The 22,352-nt window shown below is 40.3% G+C and overlaps 1 protein-coding gene across 1 annotated transcript in view; it reads right to left on the bottom strand.

Moving 5' to 3' along the window:
- Window positions 1-381: 381 nt before the first annotated feature.
- GRIK2 (glutamate ionotropic receptor kainate type subunit 2) overlaps window positions 382-22,352 on the bottom strand; it is a 571,469-nt gene continuing 549,498 nt past the window's right edge. The window contains exon 17 of the mRNA XM_083176981.1: window positions 382-6,490. Within this exon, the coding sequence (XP_083033107.1) occupies window positions 6,326-6,490 (165 nt within the window). The 3' untranslated portion in view covers window positions 382-6,325. The remainder of the gene's footprint in view (window positions 6,491-22,352) is intronic.

Here is a 22,352-nt window from a genome sequence, read left to right on the forward strand (position 1 = left end):
GCTGAAGGGACCAATTCAAGTCACCCCCACGATCGGAATGCCCTCGACCAGCAGGGCAATCCAATTCAGGATGGCTGTGAGAAAAACAGGCTGCATTTGGTTTGGTACATAGAGGTTGACAAATGTATAAGTCTGCCCAAACAGTTTTCACTTAACCAAAAGTGTTCTACCCTCCTCCAAAGCTATCGAAGTCACATCCTGAAATGGTAGACATCTAGAAAGAAGAATGGCAACCCCTAAGGATTTGCTTTTACTATTATTATTATTATAAAAATAATTTGGGTAATTACGGTCGGTTAGGTTAGGGGCCATATCAGATCTGAAATGTGTCTCCTATAGGAATGCTACATCTGCTTTGAATGCAAACAGGTATCGAAGGACTCACGCAACTTGAGACCGTTAACATTAAAGGAGACTAGCTTGATATTTGTAGGGCGAGCTTTAACCGCCATCATCTACCCTAAGTGAGTCAAAGAATAAGCCTTGGAGGAGGGTATCCACACCACTGGGGCTTGGGATCACATGAGGAAAGAAGGGAGGGAGAGAGGGGGAGGTGAAAACATAAAACACACAATACATATTAAAATGAGTATGCGATAATAACAGACAGAAATATGATGTGGCAAATGAACCCTTCAACACACTACCACCACTCAGGAGCTTGGGCATGAGAGGCATGACCAAGAGTAAAACAGAACGGTGAGGGGATCAGCAGAGGTCAGTGTCAGCTGCAACCCTAGCCAACAGATTTGATTATTAAACAGTGAATAGTAAATTTTAGACTGTCATTTGTTAATATACTCTAAACACTCAAATAATAGCAGTGGTTAAAATACAGAAAAACACTCATCATTTGAGACGATAACAATACCAAATAACAGTATCACAAGGTATATGCATCAATGTAGGATAACATAAGCCCTAGATTGAAACTGAGAAACATGGGAAAATCTCTACTCAGCCTACCACATCAGTAAGGAACAGAAAGTTCTCCTGTAAGGAAAGAATTGGTAAATAGGGACCAGGAGGTAAACCATTACTTCGGAACTGAGGTTCTGGGTGCACATTGTTCCAAGGGTGGTTTAGGATTGCACTTTACCTGTTGCCAGTCATTATTAGGGTGAGAGAGTTCTGGTTGAATAGAACATAGTAAGGGTTCCTGCCAGTCCGGAAGGGAGACTGGGGGGATATCCAATGCTGAGGAGAAAGCAGGAAGATCAGTAGAGTCTTTAAAGGTGTGTAGCTTTCCATTGAAAGAGACTTGTAGGCTAAAAGGAAACCCACAGCAATACTTCAGACCTAGCTTGCGGATTTCAGCAGTCATAGGCCGAAGTGCTATACGTTTTTGGAGTGTTGCCCATGACAGATCCTGGAAAATCTGGATGCGCCGATCGGCTACTTCAATCAAAACCTTATGGCGAACCTTGCTTCTTCTCCTTCTGGGAGAAATATCCTCCTTCTGGGAGATATAATGCAGATGGCATATCACATCTCTCGGGCTGTCAGTAGCGGCACCTCTAGGCCTCAGTGCACGATGAGCTCTATCAAATTCAATTTCAGAACTGGGGTCTTGCTCCAGTACAGGCATTCCCAACTACGGTCCTCAAGGCACACCATCAGTGCAGGTTTTCGTGATTTCCAGGCTTCAGCACAGATGGTTTAATCAGAATCACACAGGTACTAATTAAGGCACCTGTGCTCAAGCTTGAGAACCGTGGTTGGGAATGCCTGCTCCAATAGGTTGTTAAATACTGTGGTGGGGAAGTCAATGAGGCCTTGTGGCTGAATATCCTCAGAGAGCCCTCTAATTCGCAGATTATTATGACACCTCCTGTTGTCCAGGTCGTCTAGCCAGTCTTGAAGTTGCTGGAAATCAACCGCTTGTCTGTGGACAGCCGCTCAGAGAGAGTTATGGGCAGCAGCATAGTCTGAGGTGAACTCCTCCAGAGATGATAGTCAAGTGCCAATCTGGGAGACCTCCGACTGGACCAAGGCAATCTCAGAGAGTATAGTATCATGGAGCCTACTCTCCAACTGGTCAAAATCTTGTTTTGTTGGCATTGAGCTAAGGACTTGTAGTATCTGTGAAATACCTCCCATTTCAAATGTAGGGGGCGGATCCAGAGACTGGTTATCCCGAGTGGAGAGTCTCCAAACTGTGACAGGCTAGGGGTAGAGGGGACTGACATTTCCATGGCAGGATCAGGTCCCTGGGGCAGCAGAATTTGCCGCATAGTAGAGGGCAAAGGGTGATCCTTGTGATGCACAGGTTCCCCCTTTTGGGATTTCCACCCTTCCATTTGAGAGCCTTTGTTGCCTTTCACCATAGGACAGGCAGTAAATAAAAATAAAGATGAGGGGGTACTGATGAAACATTGAGTGAATAGAGCGCAATATTGGCTGGGTCACAGCCGAAACATTCCCTCTAAGAGGTGGCTAGGCCAGCATCATCAAGCAGAAAGGGCCATTGCCAGGCAGTGCATCCAAGTACCTCAAGGTCCACCAGACACCAGGCACATTCAGAGAGTGAAGGTAGCAAGAGACAGCCTGTTTTGAAGGCTCTGCTGCCACTGCAACAACCCCCCAGGCCCGGGCCATATGTGGCGGGAGATGTATCCAAGAATTCCAGTTAAGTTTCCCCGAAGCTCAGGAGATTGGTGGGAGGTAGTGGGAGGAGCAGTGTGTAAACAGCTGCCTCGTGGACTCACCCTCTCCCTGCAAAGGGATCCAAATGGCTGCAGGGTCCGGAGCTCCAGCTACAAGGAGCCTCCTGTTCCCTTGCATCCAGCCTTTATGTATTTATTTATTGTGCCACTGAGCAGTAGCTGCGGGCTTCGCACTCGGAGCAGCAGGAGAGCCAAAAGGTTGGGCCTGGTGTGGGTCATCATCTTCCGCATGTTCTAGTCAGAAGGCCCAGTCCTCCAGGGCTGCATTGGGAGTGATGGTAGGAAAAATAACAGGGAGAGGTAGATGGGGTATTCTGGATTATGGGCCCTCAGTAGTCCCAGAACTCAGGGCTGCATTAGGGATAATGTCAGGGGAAGTGACAGGGAGAAGCAGATGAGGTGTATTTGCTATGCATGGAGCTGTCCCCGGCAGTGTGGTGTTGTTACAACCCCTCACCTCCGTATCCAAGATGGCCACCATCAATTATCTGCAGCAACCAGAGTGACTGATTGCCGTTGCAATCAGTGGGTCCCTGCCGGGTGCTGAGTCAGGGACCAGCAGTGGATCCGGGTCTCTGAGTGTGGATGGTCCGGCGGGGGACTCTGGATCGCTGCGCTGGGCAGCAGGGGTCCGGGGCTCGATGCCCCAGCTTCTGGAAGTTGCACAGGCCACAACCTGCAGGGATGGGAACAACCCGACCCCTGGCTCTGCAGCACAACGGCATCAATCAGGGGGAGTCTGACCAACAGGTAGTTGTCAGGTCACAGGGTCCTCAAAAGATTGCTAGAAAAATTACTAGATATTACAGTTTGTTGGTGGAAACATTTTGTACAAATAAGTAATTTAGTAGACATGGCACCAGTTCTTGCTCCAAAAAGATAACTGTGGGGCTATAATCACACCTCTATATTGAAGTCTTGAAAGTATTGTAGTCTTATCATTCTACCTAGACATTACTCTTCCGCTGTAGATAGACATTTGTGGGCTAGTTTGACAGCAATCAAATAAATAAATGCAGTTTAAGAGCCCATTATTATTTTAATTTTATATACACAGAAACCTAGTTATTAGCTCACAGTTATATGGCTGTATGCTAAATGGTAGACAGTGTCTAGGTAGACAGTCAATAGGCTGACACCAAATGCACATGGTAAAAATAGACAAAAGTTTTACACAAGCAAAAGGTCAACATGGAAATAGTCAACACAGTAAAAGGTTGATATGAGTTTTTTGTGGTTTTTTTTGTGTCAATTTGCACATTTCATCACATGCACCCCAATTAGTGTACCACATACTCTCGCACGGACTGAATCAGGTCATGCTTTTACCATTCCAAATTGGAGTCTTTGTGGATGTTAAAGTATGAAAAAGTCCAAAAAATTTAATAAACCCATGTGTTGACCATTGCCATGTTGACCAATTGTCTATGTTGGCCTTGTGCATTGTCTATGTTGGCCTTGTGCATTGTCTATGTTGTGCATTCTGCATTGTCTATATTGTGCATTGTCTATATTGTGCATTGTGCATTGTCTATGTTGGCCTTGTGCATTGTCTATGTTGGTCATTTGGTTTGACCTATTGACTGTCTACATATCAACCACATACCCAGTTACAGTATATCTTAAACAAGATATTATTGCAGACATACAGTACTGTAGGGGGTAAATGCAAATGTAGATATAACTTATTTTTTTATTCCAACTGTACATTAAAAAGGAAAATCATAGCATTAAATCTTCCTGCAAAGAAAAAGAAAACAACAAAAAAAGAAACTTCTGGGTTTTGAACTAAATACTCTTGGTTATATTTACTCACACAGGGTGGGATGCATTAAGCATTGCATTTTGCTTGATATGCTTGCCACCATATGCTTGAAGGAAATCCAAAATGGCAGTTCTTGTAGTAGGACCTAGCTTCTGCCATGACAGGACTGTGCCCAATTACCTGAACTGATATATGTATAATCATCATAAAATTGAGACTACTGTATTCTTTTTAAACTAAAATACAACTGGATTGTGCACTGCATTAAACTGTATAGTATGTATACAGCATTAAAGCAATACTGGCATCAGCAGATTCTAAAACATATTACAGAAAACCAAGTGTATAATGGACTAAGCTCATATTTACAGATAGTAGAAGTAATTTAGCAATAATAATATTTCTGGCTGCATATACCTAATATTTTATCTGACATACAAAATAAAATAGATAAATCAATTTTGTTTTTGCTGATGTTTATTTTGTGCATTGAATTCAAACAGGAAACTGTGTGCACTTCAACTGTTATCACAATGTGGTCAAGAAGACTGTGTATTTTACCATTTACACACAATTGTTCATTACAGTATGTTCTTAGCTTAGTGAAAATCAGGGGTGTAGCATGGGAAGCAGTGTTGGTAGTGCAACTAGCAATACTGAACTTGAAAATAATTCTCTTTGTTTTATACTGAACTTGAATTTGATAAAAATAATCTCACCAAACGTTGGTGGTGCTCACACACACTACCATTCATGCTTGGCATCACACCCCTGACAGAAATAACGTATGTTTGGATTTTGTTGATAAAAAGTATTACAAAAATCTCCATACAAAAACTATTTTTTTATAGAAATCTTGCATTTCCACAAATAAACCTGAACATTTTTAAATAAAAATTGCTCGAGGATTTTGTTCATTAAACACCGACTGTATTGATGAATGCAGTCCATTTAAAGCTCCCTGTGGAAAGTTCTTCTAAGAGGCCGTGCATTTTCCACAGCTGGAGGACACTGCAGAGAATCAATGGGGTTCAAATGGTTAACAGGGACACGTTTTTTAAAAAATCCATATTGTCTACAATGGATCCTCTCCGTCACATCCACAATTTCACTCTCTGTAATATACAATTAGATACATTCTTCTATACTCCTTAATAACTACTTGTCAGCATAAACTGAGTCAATCTAACATTCTCACACAGAAATGCTGTAATCTGGTTGAATTGAACGATACAATTATTGCCTTGTTTACTGACATTTTGTTTTATTTACGACAGTGAAACACAGAGTCCACAAAATCAGATAAGAATCTTATCATACTGTATTTGTTCATATAATCATGTCAATTGATGGATTATAATGCCTTCTTTTAGTGATCTCATGTTGCCTCATCAGCATATGAATGTATTCTAACATTTAAATTTGGGTATTTCATAATAATTTGTCTAATTGTCTCCCATCTTTGCTATATAAGTGCAAAGAACACACAGTCATTTTTGATTACGTTTATATTTAATATTTTTCTTCATTGATTAATCTGGCATTTTTTTTTCTTTGAAACACATAAAAGTGACCTCTTATTGTTTTCTTGTTTGGGACTGTATTTTTAAAGCAACCACAAAACGTACACGTTTACATTCAGAAGAATGGTGGACCCCTTGAAAAAAAGTTCAACCTCCGCAGAAGTTCTTGATTTATCCATGACTCTTGCAGTTCTAGTCTGACCGAATGATCAGATTAATAAGTCTCAAGTTCATAGACACAGCGACATGAGGTAACTCATTTTTATTTTGCACAGGTTGCATATTTCCACAGGAAACATTCTCGCAGAGTTGTTTGGAAAAAGAAAACAAAAAGCTGACAGTTTGTGCTTGGGGATGCCTGACACCCAGCTCTATGCCATTGTTTCTTTTCCTGGCAATCTTCTGTCATTAAATGTATGCATGTTGATTACTTCCTCTGTTTTCACTATTACAGGAGGCTGCGGTTTATGTTTCAATCGTCGTTGACACTTTAGCGACATCCTTAATTCTTCTACCATGGCACTACAGAAGGATCTCTGCAAATACAAACATAAATAATGTTTTTGTTTAAAACAAAATATGCAAGCAAAATTCGTATGGGGTATATAAACTATCCAAGATTTATTCTTTTGACGCAGCGTGTTAGTAAAGCAACCCTGCAATTTTACCATGTTCCTGCCTGAAGCATCCAACAAACTGCTGTCACTTAAATATGCATCACATAGTAATTAAAATGACTTATCAAGCTGTGAAAGCTCATTGAAAATTTCACCTTGTCACTAAAATTATTTATCTGCCAACTAGTGCCTGGTGATGCACATTATAGGCAAATGCATTTGAGACATATGTTCCCAGGAATTCAATCCAAAAACATTTGTACTTAGCACATTTTCATATATGCAAGGCAAATTATTTCTAGTACATTGTGTACTGCATTACACTCTGCAGCTTAATTGAACTTTAATACAATTAAAATACAGTAGTAAAAGAACACATTATGAAATATTTATATAATTTTAAAATGTATTGTTTTAGAAATACTGGCTACTCCAGTACTGTTAGAAAAAACAATGAACAGCAAAATATTGCTGATAAGGGGCATCTGTACAAGTTTGTAGATATGAAGTCAACACACTGAGTTAATTGTTTATATTTTTCAACTATAGATGCACATCTTGCAAGAAAATATGGGTATCCAATTAACCACGGTAATTGGTCCCACAAAAAAATGGGCTTTTTTTGCCTGATGGTCATTATCCAGTTACCAATTTTCCCTCAGAAACACCAACCAAATCCCAGATATGCATCAGCAACAGAGCTAAATAGGATAGCCCTAGGCGAGTCAATTAGCTGTGGTAAATTACTGTGGCTAATTGAATACCACCCATTGTATAGAACAGTGATGGCTAACCTTGACACTACAGATGTTGTTGAACTACACATCCCAGCATGCCCTGCTACAGTTTTACCCATTGGCCATGCTAAAACTGATGCAGGGCATGCTGGGATGTGTAGTTTAACAACAGCTGGAGTGTCAAGGTTAGCCAACACTAGTATAGAATGAAGAAAATAGAATAAATTAATTTTAGGTATGTCTTATTGTTAAATTGTATTCATGTTGATGGCATTATAGAATAACTTTAGTCTTTTACATACTCGAGTATAAGCCGAGGGGGGCTTTTTCAGCATAAAAAATGTTCTGAAAAAGTAGGCTTATACTCGAGTATATATGGTAATTTAATTTGAGTGAACATGCATGTAGTAAAACAACTAACACTGCATTTATCAGAATTACAGTGAGAGATATAGCCCATAGAAACCAATCAAATGTTATAATTTATCTAGCACCTTCTAGAGGATAATAGCTAGAATCTGATTGGTTGCTATGGGCAAAATCTTTCACTTTAAAAAACTCACACTTTAGGGAATTTACCCCTTAATATAATAATAGATTGGGTTGGTTGGTGGATCTATATATTATTGACAGCTCTTGCTTTGCACATAGTTAAATATACTACATATTACAAACTACATAGACAATTTATTTCACCAACTAGAGCAGCCCAAAGAGCAGTATTTTCAATACACCCCCACTTTCTGTAACCTGAGAGGCCACATTTAAATCGCTGCACCATTATCCGATCACATCAATCACTGGCTGCTCACTGCAGCATTGACTGAATTGGCTGGCAGTATGCCAGGAGTAACGCTTCTGTTTCTACCACTTTCACATTAGTTGTCACACCTTCTTTTAGGAAATTATGAATAGCAGCCAGTGACTCAAGTGCTGTTGGAGCCAGGAAAAAAAAAACATGTTGATGGAAAACTGACAATATACTGTAAGAACCTTGTCTTTTTGCTGTCCCAAGGAAGTTGCAGTTTAACACAATGTTTGCATCATGGGAGGCCTAGGCCCTAGGAATACCTTAACTGTTTACTACTTTAAAAAGGTTTGGATGCAAAAGTAGAAGATGTAAAAATAAATTTCAAAACTTTAACCTCATTAGAGGTTTCATTTGGATGGTGGCAAGTTCTGTAGACATAGTTAATGTGAGGGCAGTTGAACTACTGTAATTAGATTTCAAATTTGTTTACAGTACAGAAACAGGTAAATACAAACATGATATTATATTATACTTTCTTAAAGGTAAAGAGCATACCTTTCAACACTGGGATACTGTGTATTGGGACTGAGCCTGGTTCAATATGAACTCAGCCAATTAGATTTCCTGCTGATTATTGTGTGTATTCATGTACCTGCAAGCTAAAAGCCACCTGGAATATGCATGTTTGTTGTAGTTTCTAAAAGACATTATCATGTACTACTGTATACATGTATAAAGTGACGGGGAACAGGGTGGAACCGAGTATTGGGACTGAGCCTGGTTCAATATGAACTCAGCCAATTAGATTTCCTGCTGATTATTGTGTGTATTCATGTACCTGCAAGCTAAAAGCCACCTGGAATATGCATGTTTGTTGTAGTTTCTAAAATATAAAGTATAAAGTGACGGGGAACAGGGTGGAAACGAGTTCCGGCACCTCTAATGGTGAGGTGGAACATTGTAACCTCCACATTATCCCTGCAGAGTAATTCTCACAGAAAAGCATTCCTGTTTGCAGGGGGAAGCCATGCACCTTCAGGGCCGGCAACAGAAATCTTGGGGCCCTGTTCCCTGATAGCTCTGGGGCCCTTGGGCCTCCCCCCCCTGGAGCTCACCTGTTGCTGCTCGCCGTCGGGTATCCTGGCAGTGCCGCAGTTGGGTCCCAGCAGCAGGGTCCCTGGGGAAGATGGGAACTAGCAGCAGTTGTAATACCGCTACTAGTTCCCATCCACCGCAGGAACCCCCACTGCTGATGACATATCCGCCACTGAGACCCCAATGCCAGGATTCCCGACGGCGCTTGGGTGGGGGGGGGGGAACAGGGAGAGACCCGGCAGAGAGACCCGGCGCAGCAGCATGCACAGACAAAAAGCACAGTGAGCTAAGCCAGGCCAGCACAGAGACACCAACGGGGGTAACACACAGATGGGCCCCGGCCAGGCTCTGGGGCCCTTCAGATCGCCGGGGCCCATCACACATGTCCCCCTTGACCCCCCTGTCGCCGGTGTACCCGTAGGAAACCCACGCAAGTACGGGGAGACAATACAAACTCCGCACAGTTAGTGCCATGGTGGGAATCGAAACCATGACCTCAGTGCTGTGAGGTAGTAAAGCTAACCATTACATATATATATATATATATATATATATATATATATATATATATATAAATAAAACCAAAGCTTGCACACAGTGAAATTGCTACACCTTTCTAACCATAAGGTAATGTAAGAGCAAAAGTATCCTGTCTACATATGAAAGGATTCAGTAAGTGTTTCTGTGATCATATACAGAACAAAAATGTTGTGTCAAAATAGACTCTCAAACCAAATCTACAGTACATCAGTCTTTGTATGCCCCAAACTATAGAATAGAGTAAATCATATTCAAATCATTTAAAATATACTGTAAATACAACCTTAGAAGCAATTAATACATGACAATGCAATCATATTTATGTATCAGTAGGTACTGTATGAGTATGTGTAAGACACTGGACTCTTGTCTACAATTCTACTGTTAAATTATTGTTTTATTTTTATTGGTGTGTTCTCCTCAGAAAAAAAATGGTTATTTCAGCCCTGCAGTATCTTTTGTGACAACAAATAGATCGTTCACTTTGATGTTGCAACTTAACAGTTTCTTTTTTTATATCCGCAAGTCGTGAAGGCAATTTCTGCAAATCCCTGCAACCTCAAATAATGTGCCACTAAACACCTTGAAGGCTTCTTATAAAGTCCCCATGCCTGAGAGTGTTCTTCTACCAACTAGCTCAAGAATCATGTTAAGAATTTATATGTGCCTAAATAAATAATGTGTTAATGATTACATTATATTTGGAATCTTGCTCTCATTTATAATGGATCAATTTATTGTAACTAAATGGTAATGAAAATGACTTATTCACAGATATAACTAGACACAAAAAAAGAGGAATTGTCAGAGGTTTATGATTTAACACAAATTGCATTACCGTTTGCTTTGACAAAAAAGAAAGCTCTTGTCATTTGCTTTAAATAAGTTGAATCTTTTACTTTGCCCTTTGATACTGTTTCTGTGAAAGGCTTTTTCAGAATTTAGAATGAAAGTGTGAGGTTTGTTCAGAAGTTGATTACCTCTAGCACTGCACGTCAGATATTGTTTGAAACCTTGTTAAAATGTCTTAAAGCAATAATGGCAGTAATCTTGCAGCTTATAGCTTGTGTTAGAGGTCAATGTTTTCACATTTTCTAGTATACATCAATCAAAACGCTTTCCATCATGACTGAAGTTAGCCCTGAATGCATATGAGGCTCTCCTGTGGGTCTCTTTCCTAATAAGCTTCTGTCTCTACAGGGTACTCCTTCTGGGAATATGAATGATGTACTACACAGTGAGAGACATTCAATTGAGTATCACAGTACAAACCCCAAGGCAGTAACCAAAATTTTAGAAAATGTTGACAAAGCAAAGACTGAATCTGTGACAATCAGCAGAAGAACTTATTCGCTGAGTAAAATTAACACTCTAATATACAGCTTAGTTTAAAGTCAAAAAGATTTGTAAGCACACTGTAGTGATACAATACACATATATATCCGTAACAATTTAATACAGTATTGTGTAGCACAATTTTCCCATTTCCAAGCAGAAAGTATTTAGGGGGAGAAGTAATCAGCATTGGAGGATGATAAAGTGGTAAAGTATTAGCCAATCAGCTCCTACATGCCATGTTACAGGATGTGTTTATCTCTCTTCACTGTATTACTTTCCAAAACTTAAGGGGTTATTCTGATTCACTCAGAAAGGCACAATCACTCTCAGATGAACAAAACCCTATGCACTGCAGGTGCGGTTGATGTGACATGTGCAGAGAGAGTTAGATTTGGGTGGGGGGTGTACTTCAAACTGATATCTATGTTGCGGTGTAAAAATAAAGCATTTACCCTGCACAGAAACAATAAAACACACAAATATGACTCTCTCTGCATGTTACATCAGCCCCACCTGCAGTGCACATGGTTTTGTCCATCAGTGATTGTGCCTTTCCGAGTGAATCAGAATAACCCCTTAGTACAGATGTAGCCATGCTCATCTGCATCATAATGCATTAGATTTACAACACAATACTGTATACCTGTCTCATTACACAAAATATTATAGTGCTAAAACAGCAGCTCACTTGCAATCCTTCTGCCAGTTCGCCATTATATGCATACAAAATTATTGGAGAAGATTTAAATATTTTTTTAAGAATGTGTTAAGCCAACCAGCCCATTAGTGGTATACAGTATCTGTAATGTCAAAAATGTCAGAAGGTTGCATGTGGCTTTGGATGGAATGGATTATATATTTCTAATGGATAAAAGGGTGGGAGTCAGCATGTATATGGAGCCGGACTATGAGAATATTGATGTAGAGTTGTTAGCGGATGTGTTAGTTTGTGCAAGGGGAAAACACTGTGTGCCACATGCCCAGAGGGGCACAGCACGGGGCAGACCTGTGTGCAGATGGGTGAAGGGGCTTTGCAGGGGGCTGATGTGAATGTTCAACTATACTCTGTAAAGCGCTGCAGAATATGTATGGGCTATATAAGAAACTGTTATTAATAATAATAATTAAAATAATAACAGGTCACAAAGTCAAAAAAAAGTAGACCAAATGCATTATTGCTGTCTTTCAAAGCTAGGCACTCTTTTAACTGGCTTGTACTATTTGGACTGCCTGGATTCTGGCCTTGTGTTTCTCTCCAGCACCCACTACTCTGTAGTAATAGGACCATCAGCCAGTTTCCAACCCTCCTCATTAAACTATACAAGTTCTTGCCAAAACACACAGTATCCTGGCAGAGTCCAGTAAGTTCCGGTGACCAGGAAAAATAGCTGATGGGCCCTTGGGATAACCAACTGCCATTTATGTTTACACAGCTGTGAGATGTCCTTGTTTTTCAACTTGTAGTTTAAATCTGAGTTGCAAAAAATAATACAAATAGATTACACTGTTTACAGTTATTTGTTATGTGATTCATAAATCTTTGTTCGAATGAGCCTGAATCTGTATGTACAGAACTATGATGCGGTGGCTACAGCCTATTTTCATGCCAAGCTCTGTTGTGTAAAGCTAATTTTTGTGTGTTGAAAGTCACAGCCAAGCATCTCTAGTATACTTTCAGTGGTGTTTTGCTTTGTCTGCAAATGAGAATCAGTTACACAGGACTATCTCGCACCATATGGCTAGTTGACACTACTCGTACGAGGACACTTTTGCAATTCCAACTGTGGAGCGAAAATAGCCATGCAACCTGTTGTATAACAAACAAAATACTGTACCTACCTAAGAATTAGAGATGAGCGGGTTCGGATCCTAGAGATCCGAACCCCCACGTACTTACCTGATCCGAGGCCGGATCCAGGGAGTTCGGTGGTCGCCGCCATCTTCCCGGGTCCAAAACGAGGGCGAAACGTCATCATCCTGCGCCGGATTCGGATCTATATAAGATCCGGCTCCGGCGCCATTTTCATTCGGCATGTAGGAGTCAGACAGCACGGATGTGTCCGTGCTGTCTCTGCGCACAGGGAATAATTAATAACATTGTGGAGGACATTCTAAGGGGGGAACTAATAGAAGCTATACATTTATGGGGGCTGCTTAACAAAAGATACATTTACTAAGGGGGAACTACATGTGCAGGAACTGTTGTACATCTACTGAGGGGGAACTACTGAGGGGGAAACATATTTAGGTAACAGCTACTAAGGGGGCATTACTAAGGCTACTACTAAAGGGTGCTGTGTTATATGGGACCACTGTGGGGGACATCTAAAGGGATCTCTGAATTTTTTTTTTTTTACTACAGGGCTGCCCCGAATTAGTCCAGCTGTGCTGCCCAGTGTCCTGTATCAGTCCAGGGGAGCTGCCCCCATTTTTTAATTGAAATAAAAAAAGGTTTGTTTTTTTAATCTGCAAGGGGTGTTAAGTGTGCCATATCAGTCCAGCTGCTCTGCCCAGTGTCCCGTATCAGTCCAGGCGTGCCCGCATGTGTGCTGTATCCATCCAGGGGTGCCCACATGTGTGCTGTATTTGTCCAGGGTTGCACACATGTGTGCTGTATCAGTCCAGGGGTGCCCGCATGTGTGCCATATAATTCCATGGGTGCCCCCATGTGTCCTGTATCAGTCCTGGGGTGCCCGCATGTGTGCCGTATAATTCCAGGGGTGCCCCATGTGTCCCATATCAGACCAGGGGAGCTGCCCTTTTTTTTAATGAAAATAAAATTAAGGTGTTTTTTTTTTTTTTTACTGCAAGGGCTGTTAAATGCACTGTAGTCCAGGGGTGAGCCAAGAGTGCTGTATAATTCATGGGGTGTTGCTAAGTTAGGTGTGCTGCTCTTTTTTATAATTAAAAGAATACAAATTTTTATTTTTACTGCAGGAATTTGTCTGCCGTATAATTCCATGCCTGCCGCCATGTGTGCCGTAACAGTCCAGGGGTGCCGCCATCTGTGCCGTATAATTCCATGTGTGCTGTATCAGGTCAGGGGTGCCACCATCTGTGCCGTATAATTCCTGGGGTAAGCCAAGTCTGCCGTATAATTCATGGGGTGCTGCCAAGTGTGCTGTATTAGTCCAGGGGTGATGCTAAATGTGCCGTATCAGTCCAGGGGTGATGCTAAGTGTGCCATATCAGTCCAGGGGTGAGTCAAGTCTGCCAAATAATTCCTGGGGTGAGCCAAGTCTGCCGTATAATTCATGGGGTGCTGCCAAGTGTGCTGTATTAGTCCAGGGGTGATGCTAAGTGTGCCGTATCAGTCCAGGGGTGATGCTAAGTGTGCCATATCAGTCCAGGGGTGATGCTAGGTGTGCCGTATCAGACTAGGGGGGATGCTACCTGTGCCATATCAGTCCAGGGGTAATTCTAGGTGTGCAGTATCAGCCTAGAGGGTATGCTAAGTGTGCCATATCAGTCTAGTGTTTGTGCCGCACACTTGTGTGGCTTATCATAGTTATCCAGCTACCTCGGTGCAACCTTTTGCCCTAAAAACAATATTGTAAGGTGTGAGGTGTTCAGAATAGACTGGAAATGAGTGTAAATTAATGTCATTGAGGTTAATATAGCGTAGGAGCAAAAAAACTCACCCAAATTCTGCGATTTTAGCAGTTTTTATGCTTTTTTAACAAAAAATCTGAACCCAAAACCCAAAAAATCCAAACACAAAACACTTAGGAGGTGTTTTGCCAAAACCCATTAGAACCCAAAACCTCAAGGTAATCAGAACCCAAAACCCAAAACCCGAAAAGTGGCCGGTGCACATCTCTACTAAGAATGTGCTCTCTCCATTCTTTTATGTAAAGTTAATAATCTTGCTCAATAAAAGTACATTTGGTTTCTGTCCTGCTCTACAAACTAGGCACGTCAGTATGGATACTTTATACTTTCAAATATATCTCCAGAAATTCCTGTGCTCTACAAGCCATGCATCTTCATGAAGTCTTGGTGGACTTGCACAAAGTATAAGGGCAGGTCAGATTGTTTTACACAATACGTGCAAAATTTGCGTTCAATATGCCATACAGTGGAAGATGTATTTATTTATTTATTAACAGTTTCTTATATAGCGCACACATATTCCGCAGCACTTTTCAGAGAATATTTGAACATTTACATTAGTCCCTGCCCCAGAGGAGCTTATATCTATAGTGGAGATCTATATTCCCTACTACATGTACAAGCACACGCAGACCTTCTAGGGTTAATTTGTTGGGAGCCAATTAACCTACCACTATATTTTTGGATTGTAGGAGGAAACCAGAGTACCTGGAGGAAACCCACGCAAGTATGGGGAGAATATACAAACTCTGCACAGTTATGGGCATAGTGGGAATCAAACCCATGACCTCAATGCTGTGAGGCGGTAATGCTAGCCATTACACCATCCGTACTGAACCTTGCATGTTTGAGCTGCCAGGTTCCAAGAAACTCTGCTAATGTCAGGCATCTTTTTTTTTATTATTGAAAATGTACCATAGTCACAACACAATGCGACTTTTATACACTAGAAGACTGCTGATTATTATTATTATTATTATTATTATTATATATAACACTTGTATATTGTGTAGGGTTGAGTAGAACACAACTTGTATTGGAAGTTCTGCAGTTGCTTCATTGTACACAGATTCAGCTTCACACAGATAGACCAAATTAAATTATATACAAATATCAGCACAGTCTCCTCGTGCATCCTAAGTGCATTGTGTTGTGATTAAGATGCATTTTTGACACATGATGCTAGAGAATTCTTCCACAACCTGGAGCGGCTGTGTGGCTTGACTGCAGCAAAAATATATAAGAACACATCTGTAACTAGAAAATCCATGCTTTGCTGCCAAATGCATACCTCCCAAAGTTTGCTGCTGCTGACTCTGGAAAAGGGGGGCGTGGCCTATGAAAAGGGGGTATAGCATCACGGGATGACGTGTCCTAAGGCCGCGCCCCTGTTTTTCGCCGGTCTGTGTCTCTGAATAGATACCATGCACACAGTGTGTATTCTCTCCAGTCTGGGGGGGGACGACTCCCAACTGCCCCCCCCCACCACCACCACAGGACAATGGCGGCCCCGGGCGGGACGCGGGAACATCCCCAAAAACCGTGACGTTCCCGCGTTAAGCAGGACAGTTGGAAAGTATGCAAATGTTAATCAGGACAATATCAAGCTGACTGTCATGTGCTACAGTGTAACCAGGAGGGATATGTGGCTGGTCAAATGTCACAAACGTTTATATACATATCACCATAATTAATACAGGTAATGTATGGTAATTTAAACAGAGACTATAACTATTGCCATTAAAACATATTTAGTACTGTACTCTCAGACAATTTGTGCTGAAATGGACACTGCTAAATAGTCTGTATAATATTTAGCTTCCTAAGCTATTTATTCAGATTTTTAAGCACCTTTTAAACAGGTATGGATCATTGGATAGACAACAAGTAGATCGACAAGCATTAGACATGCATGAAAGTCGACATGGGGTTAGGTCGACAGGGTCATTAGGTTGACACAAGCATTAGGTCAACATGGGGAAGGTTGACAGTCAAAGGTCAACATGGAGCTTTCCCTATGCATGTGGACCTAGTGGTGCCGACGTAAGGCTTGTCGATCTAATGCTTCTAGTAGACATAGTGACCGTATCCTCTATTAAACATGATGCATGACAACGTTTTATTATTTTTTAGAAATTAAATACATCTTAAAAAGAACATAAAAATCTATGTACAGTATCTATACATCAGATTTTTTTTATATTAGGGTAATTAGGTCAACACAAGAATTATTTTGACATTGAGAAGGGCAACAGTCGAAAGGTCGACATGGGGTTTTCACTTCTTTACCTGAATGTCGACAGTCTACATCATGGGTCCTCAAACTGCGGCCCTCCAGATGTTGCGAAACTACAAGTTCCAGCATGCCTTGCCACAGTTTTGCTATAAGGGAGTGTTAAAACTGTGGCAAGGCATGCTGGGATTTGTAGTTTCACAACATCTGGAGGGCCGCAGTTTGAGGACCCATGGTCTACATGAACACTAAAAAGTGCACCGCATCCCATCGCATGGTTCTCTGCGCTGGCCATGCTCCGGACATGGTGCCGAGCCATTAATTTTTACCACCGCCTCCTAGTGGTTGGTAGGGCATGAAACACCTACCAAGTCGGCTCAAAAAAGTGAAAAACCCCGTCGACATTTTCACTGTTGACCTTCCATGTAAACCTAATGCTTGCGTTGACCCAATGACCCTGTCAACCTAACCCCTTGTCAACCTTCAGTCATGTTAACCTTAATGTATGTCAACCTAATACTTGTTGATCTAATGCTTGTAGACCTCGTGACCATTTCCCCTTTTAAACATGATGCTTGACAATATTTTATTATTTTTTAGCAATTAAATACATCTTAAAAACTACATAAAAATATATGTCTCTATAAATCAGATCTTTTTTAATTTTAATTATTTTTAATAACATTACATTAGACAAACATTGTTTTGAAAGCTATGTATATGAGCTATAACAACAATGTAATTATCCAACATAACAATGCACCATCTAGTGGTTAGTAGCTAGCAATGCAGCAGCTCTATGGTTGAACAAAACAAGTTTCTACAACAACATAAGAAATTTTACTTTGATGTGACAGAAACTGCTGTATAATGTTTTTCAGTCAGATTATTAATGGGAACTAATGTGAAAATAAATAAAGATCATGGGGGAAATGTAATTGGGTAAATGAATCAGAAAGTGAGATATTTGGTAAGAAATCTCAAGGTTTTTTTTAAACAGCAGTCATTTACACTGCAAAATCAAATTGGTTTTGCAGTGTAAATGATTGCCATTTTTTTTAAAAAATGCAGATTTCTTACCATATCTCTAACTTTCTGTTTCTCTCGCCCTATTACATTTCACCCCAGATATTTAACTCTTTGGGTGCCAAGAGGATTTTTCAAAATAGGTGTGAAATTTGGCAAGCAAACATTTTTATTCATCATAATGACCTGTAATGTTTAGCTTTATATAGGAAATATCCGATTTTTTTTACGCAACATTTTTATAACAAATGTGAGAATTTTTAGTGGATATTTTACAGCTATTGGCACTCAAAGAGTTAATTATAATTGTATACCTAATTTTTTTAAATAATGTTTTGAAGATTTAATGAGAGTCTACCCACTTTAATGGCAGATAAGTGATTTATTTAAATTAACTATTCTTGCAAGTATATAAACTGAACTTTACATTTTCAATCAGATAACCTTAAAGTACATTTATAAATGTTGTGCTATCAATTCTTAGAGTAAATACTATGTTAATAAACACGGGTGTAGCAGAAGCGCACGCAGGGGGGGTTTCCGAGTACCCAGAAAGGCCCCAGGAGTCTAAGGACCCTATGCTTAAAGCTGAGGGTCCCCTCTTTCTATGGGTACAAGAATTTTTAAAATCGGCCCTTGGGGACCAGAGATATCTGACTTCAAAGTAGTGGTCCCCATCCAAGCCTGTTAATTGCTCTTCCCAGTCAGATATTTCAGGTTCTGTCTGACTTAGAGTTTTTCTGAGGATATATTCCAAAAGCTGAGACTCCCCCCCTTTGATGGACACTAGTAGCTTGTCTCTACTGTTCCCAGAACCAGAGATATCAGCCTTCCAAGCAGCTGGTTACTGCTCCAGCTCCACAAACCTGGTATGTAGTTTTATTTTCTCGTTGGCAGATTGCTATGCCTCCTGAACTCTGATCCCCTAGTTCCCAATAGCATTTGGTAGGTGGGATTCTCTAGTTTTTAATTCCATTAAAATCTAAGAAACCTGTTTCCGGGAACTGGAGATATCTGCAGTCAAGCAAGCTGTCTTCCCATCAGAAAATTATGAATAATAAGCCCACTCCACTATACACCCCTCCTCTGCATATTAAACATCCTGTATAACCCTGGAAGTTATGTATCAGGACCCCTTCATTCAGCCCAATGCCCCCTTCTCCCACCCCATCTCCCACCATGTGTACAGTAAAGGGGTAATAAGTGGAAATTACTGTTCCAGGCCCTACATGCTGAGTGGTTGATATAATACCCCCTACCACCCGTGGGACATCAAAGCTTCCCCCACCCCTACCACTGGAGTATCGGTAGGGCCCCAATACATTGCTATGCCCAGGGGTCTACACCGCTGTTATATTTATGTGTGTGTGTGTATATATATATATATATATATATATATATATATATATATTTATATATATTTTTTTATTATTATTATTTATATACATTTGGTCTATACTTTAACTGAGCCGACATATACTGGGTCACCTAAGTGTCCATCTCCGTGCTTTGCTCTGCCCCTATGGAAACCCCCTTCTGAAAATCCTGCGTTTGCCCCTGTGTAGAAGGTGTATTATAATGATGACTTACTCACTTTTATTGTCACAGAGTAAAATCATACATAAATATGCAAAAAAAAACTATTTCTTTTTTAAAAGATCTATGTGCATTATATTAAAATGAGATTTCACAGACCACAGTTCAACCTCCTGAAAAAAAATACCAAAATACAGTAAAAGATGGATGTCAATGATGAGAAACTGCTGTTACCATAGTCTGAGGTATTTTTCCTGTCTGGATACCCTTACAGTATGTAAAGAAAAAAATATATTTTCCTTTTCAGATATGTAAATCAGTCCAAGTCCTCTTGTGGATGACATGGGTTTGAGTATTCAAACAAACTTTGAGCCCCTATTACTGTCAACAGCTTCTCAGCAAAACTTGTGGACAAAACGTAAATGGACCTTTAATGTTTTGCCAGCCAGTTGTACATACAGCACATTTGTACATGTGTGATGCGGTGTTGCATTTTCACACACACTGGGGGTTATTCTGATTCATTCGGAAAGGTACAATCACTCTCTAATGGATAAAACCATATGCACTGCAGGTGGGCCTGATGTAACATGTGCAGAGAGAATTAGATTTGGGTGGGGGGTGCACTTTAAACTGATATCTATATTGCAAAATATAAAGCAGCCAGTATTTACCCTGCACAGAAACAATAAAACATCCAAATCTATAGCTGGCCATACATCTACAGTTATATTGTCAGATCTGGCTGGTTGAACCAAAAATCTGGTAATATCTGAATGAGTTTGTCAGTTTTCCAGCATTTTGAGGTAAATGGTCAGCTGTCATCTGCTCTCATCCATTACCAGGTTTTTGATCCAACCAGCCAGATTGGACAATAAATCTGTAGATGTGAGGTCAGCTTTACTCTCTCTGCATCAGCCCCACCTGCAGTCCATTAGAGAGTGATTGTGCCTCTCCGAGTGAACCAGAATAATCCCCACTAAGTAGATAGTAAAACTGGGCTTGGGCTACCACTTTTAAGAAAAAGAAAAATAACATGAACATTTATTTTTCCCTATACTGTATATCAGTATTTAAAATTCTTTATTTAGTGGCATTATATATATATATATATATATATATATATATATATATATATATATACTGTTTCAGATGTTTCAATTGTCGTACATGTAGATCACTTATTGTTGGTGATAGTTTTTGTCACCCATATAGTGGATACCGGTATTATATACACCACCGGGTTACATGTACGACCAAATTTATAATATACATGATCACGTGTCCATGCAGACTCAGTTATATTGGTAAAACTGACCATACACTCCGGGAACGCATGGCTGGACACAGACATGCGATCCGATCTGCTATTACCATGGGACATAGTGACCAGCCGGTCTCCAGACATTTTCTGGAGGCTGGCCATAATGTGGCTATGCTTAAATATATTATTATTGACCATATCCCTTTCAGCATCTGTGGGGGTGATAGATCATTGAGACTGCTGCAGTGCAAGTCCCAATGGATCTATCTCCTGAACACCTTGGCTCCTGGTGGCCTTAATGAGAAATTGGGCTTGCATGTTTTTTTGTAATTGGATAATGTTTATATTGTACCCTTGATGAATTGGTTATAACCTATTTATTACATTGATTATGTGATGTAAATTGTTCCGCTACTCTTGCTGTTTTAAATATGTTTTTTAACTTTGATTGTTGGCTGTCATAGTAACGGGTGAGACGTAGGATGCGGCTCCATGGCAGCGGTTACTGCTCCTCCCCATATACTAGACGCCATCGGTGCAGTTGTCATGGCGCCAGATGCGGGTAATTGACATCATATTGATGCGTCTGATCCTCAGTTCCGGGACCAGACGCCGGCCGCACGTGTCACTGGTGGGGGATATAAGGTGAGAATTGTACTCTTGTATTTTATGTTTGCTTGAAAAAGATGTAATAAACAAAGTGACTAGTGAAAAGTCACTTTCACTGAACTTCACACCAGCTCACATCTCCAAAGGGACAGTGAAAATTATTGTTTGAACTGAGACCTCAACTCTACACTAGCAGTGTCGGTTTTTAGATGCAGATTGGTTGGCCCTAAAAGAAGTACACCGGGCAGAAAGGACACAACTGTGAAAGGCCAATGATGGTATTCAGAGCATACCCATAATTGACCACTCAGTGCTGTCCGTGTGAATCTATATGGATAAAAGTCTGTGGGTTGACATCTTGTTGGGATACACCCTACACGAAAGAATCGCGAGAATTGTGTCAATAACATCTGCAAACCCCTGATGAAGTCCATTGCAGGGACGAAACGCATTGGAAACGTTTGTTTGCTAGTCTGAAAATATCTGAAATACAACATTCAAGTTTTTATGGTCTGGAAAAAGCACCTCTATTGAATGAAATTTTTTTTTAATAAATGTTTATTAATTATTGGACTTTACTTTGATTTACTTTAAATATAACTAAAGGCTATTATAGAACCAATTATTAAAGGTTCAAACAAGGGCACCAACTTACAACTGATATATATATATATATATATACTGTATATATATATATATATATATATATATATACAACTAGGAGTGACTCTAGTCGCGCCACACAGAAGGCTGCTGCTCTAAAGAGACTCCCCTGTTAGTGGGAGACAATGGGTATGGATAGCAGAAAGAGTAGAGAGCGCCAGAGGTTTCCACCACCTTAAGTGCAGTGAATGTGTCAGATATACAAATGATCAGAACATTTTTTTTTTTTTTAAATTGACATATTTTATTAAAACGTTTATAGGAAAACGTGTGGTGTCTCAGTTCTTTTGAAGACGGTAACTTCGTTGTTACCGTAACGGGTTGTTACCGTCTTCAAAAGAGCTGAGACACCACACGTTTTCCTATAAACGTTTTAA

Source organism: Crinia signifera, chromosome 3, assembly GCF_055691185.1.
Source record: "Crinia signifera chromosome 3, ASM5569118v1, whole genome shotgun sequence".
NCBI classification, from domain to species: domain Eukaryota; kingdom Metazoa; phylum Chordata; class Amphibia; order Anura; family Myobatrachidae; genus Crinia; species Crinia signifera.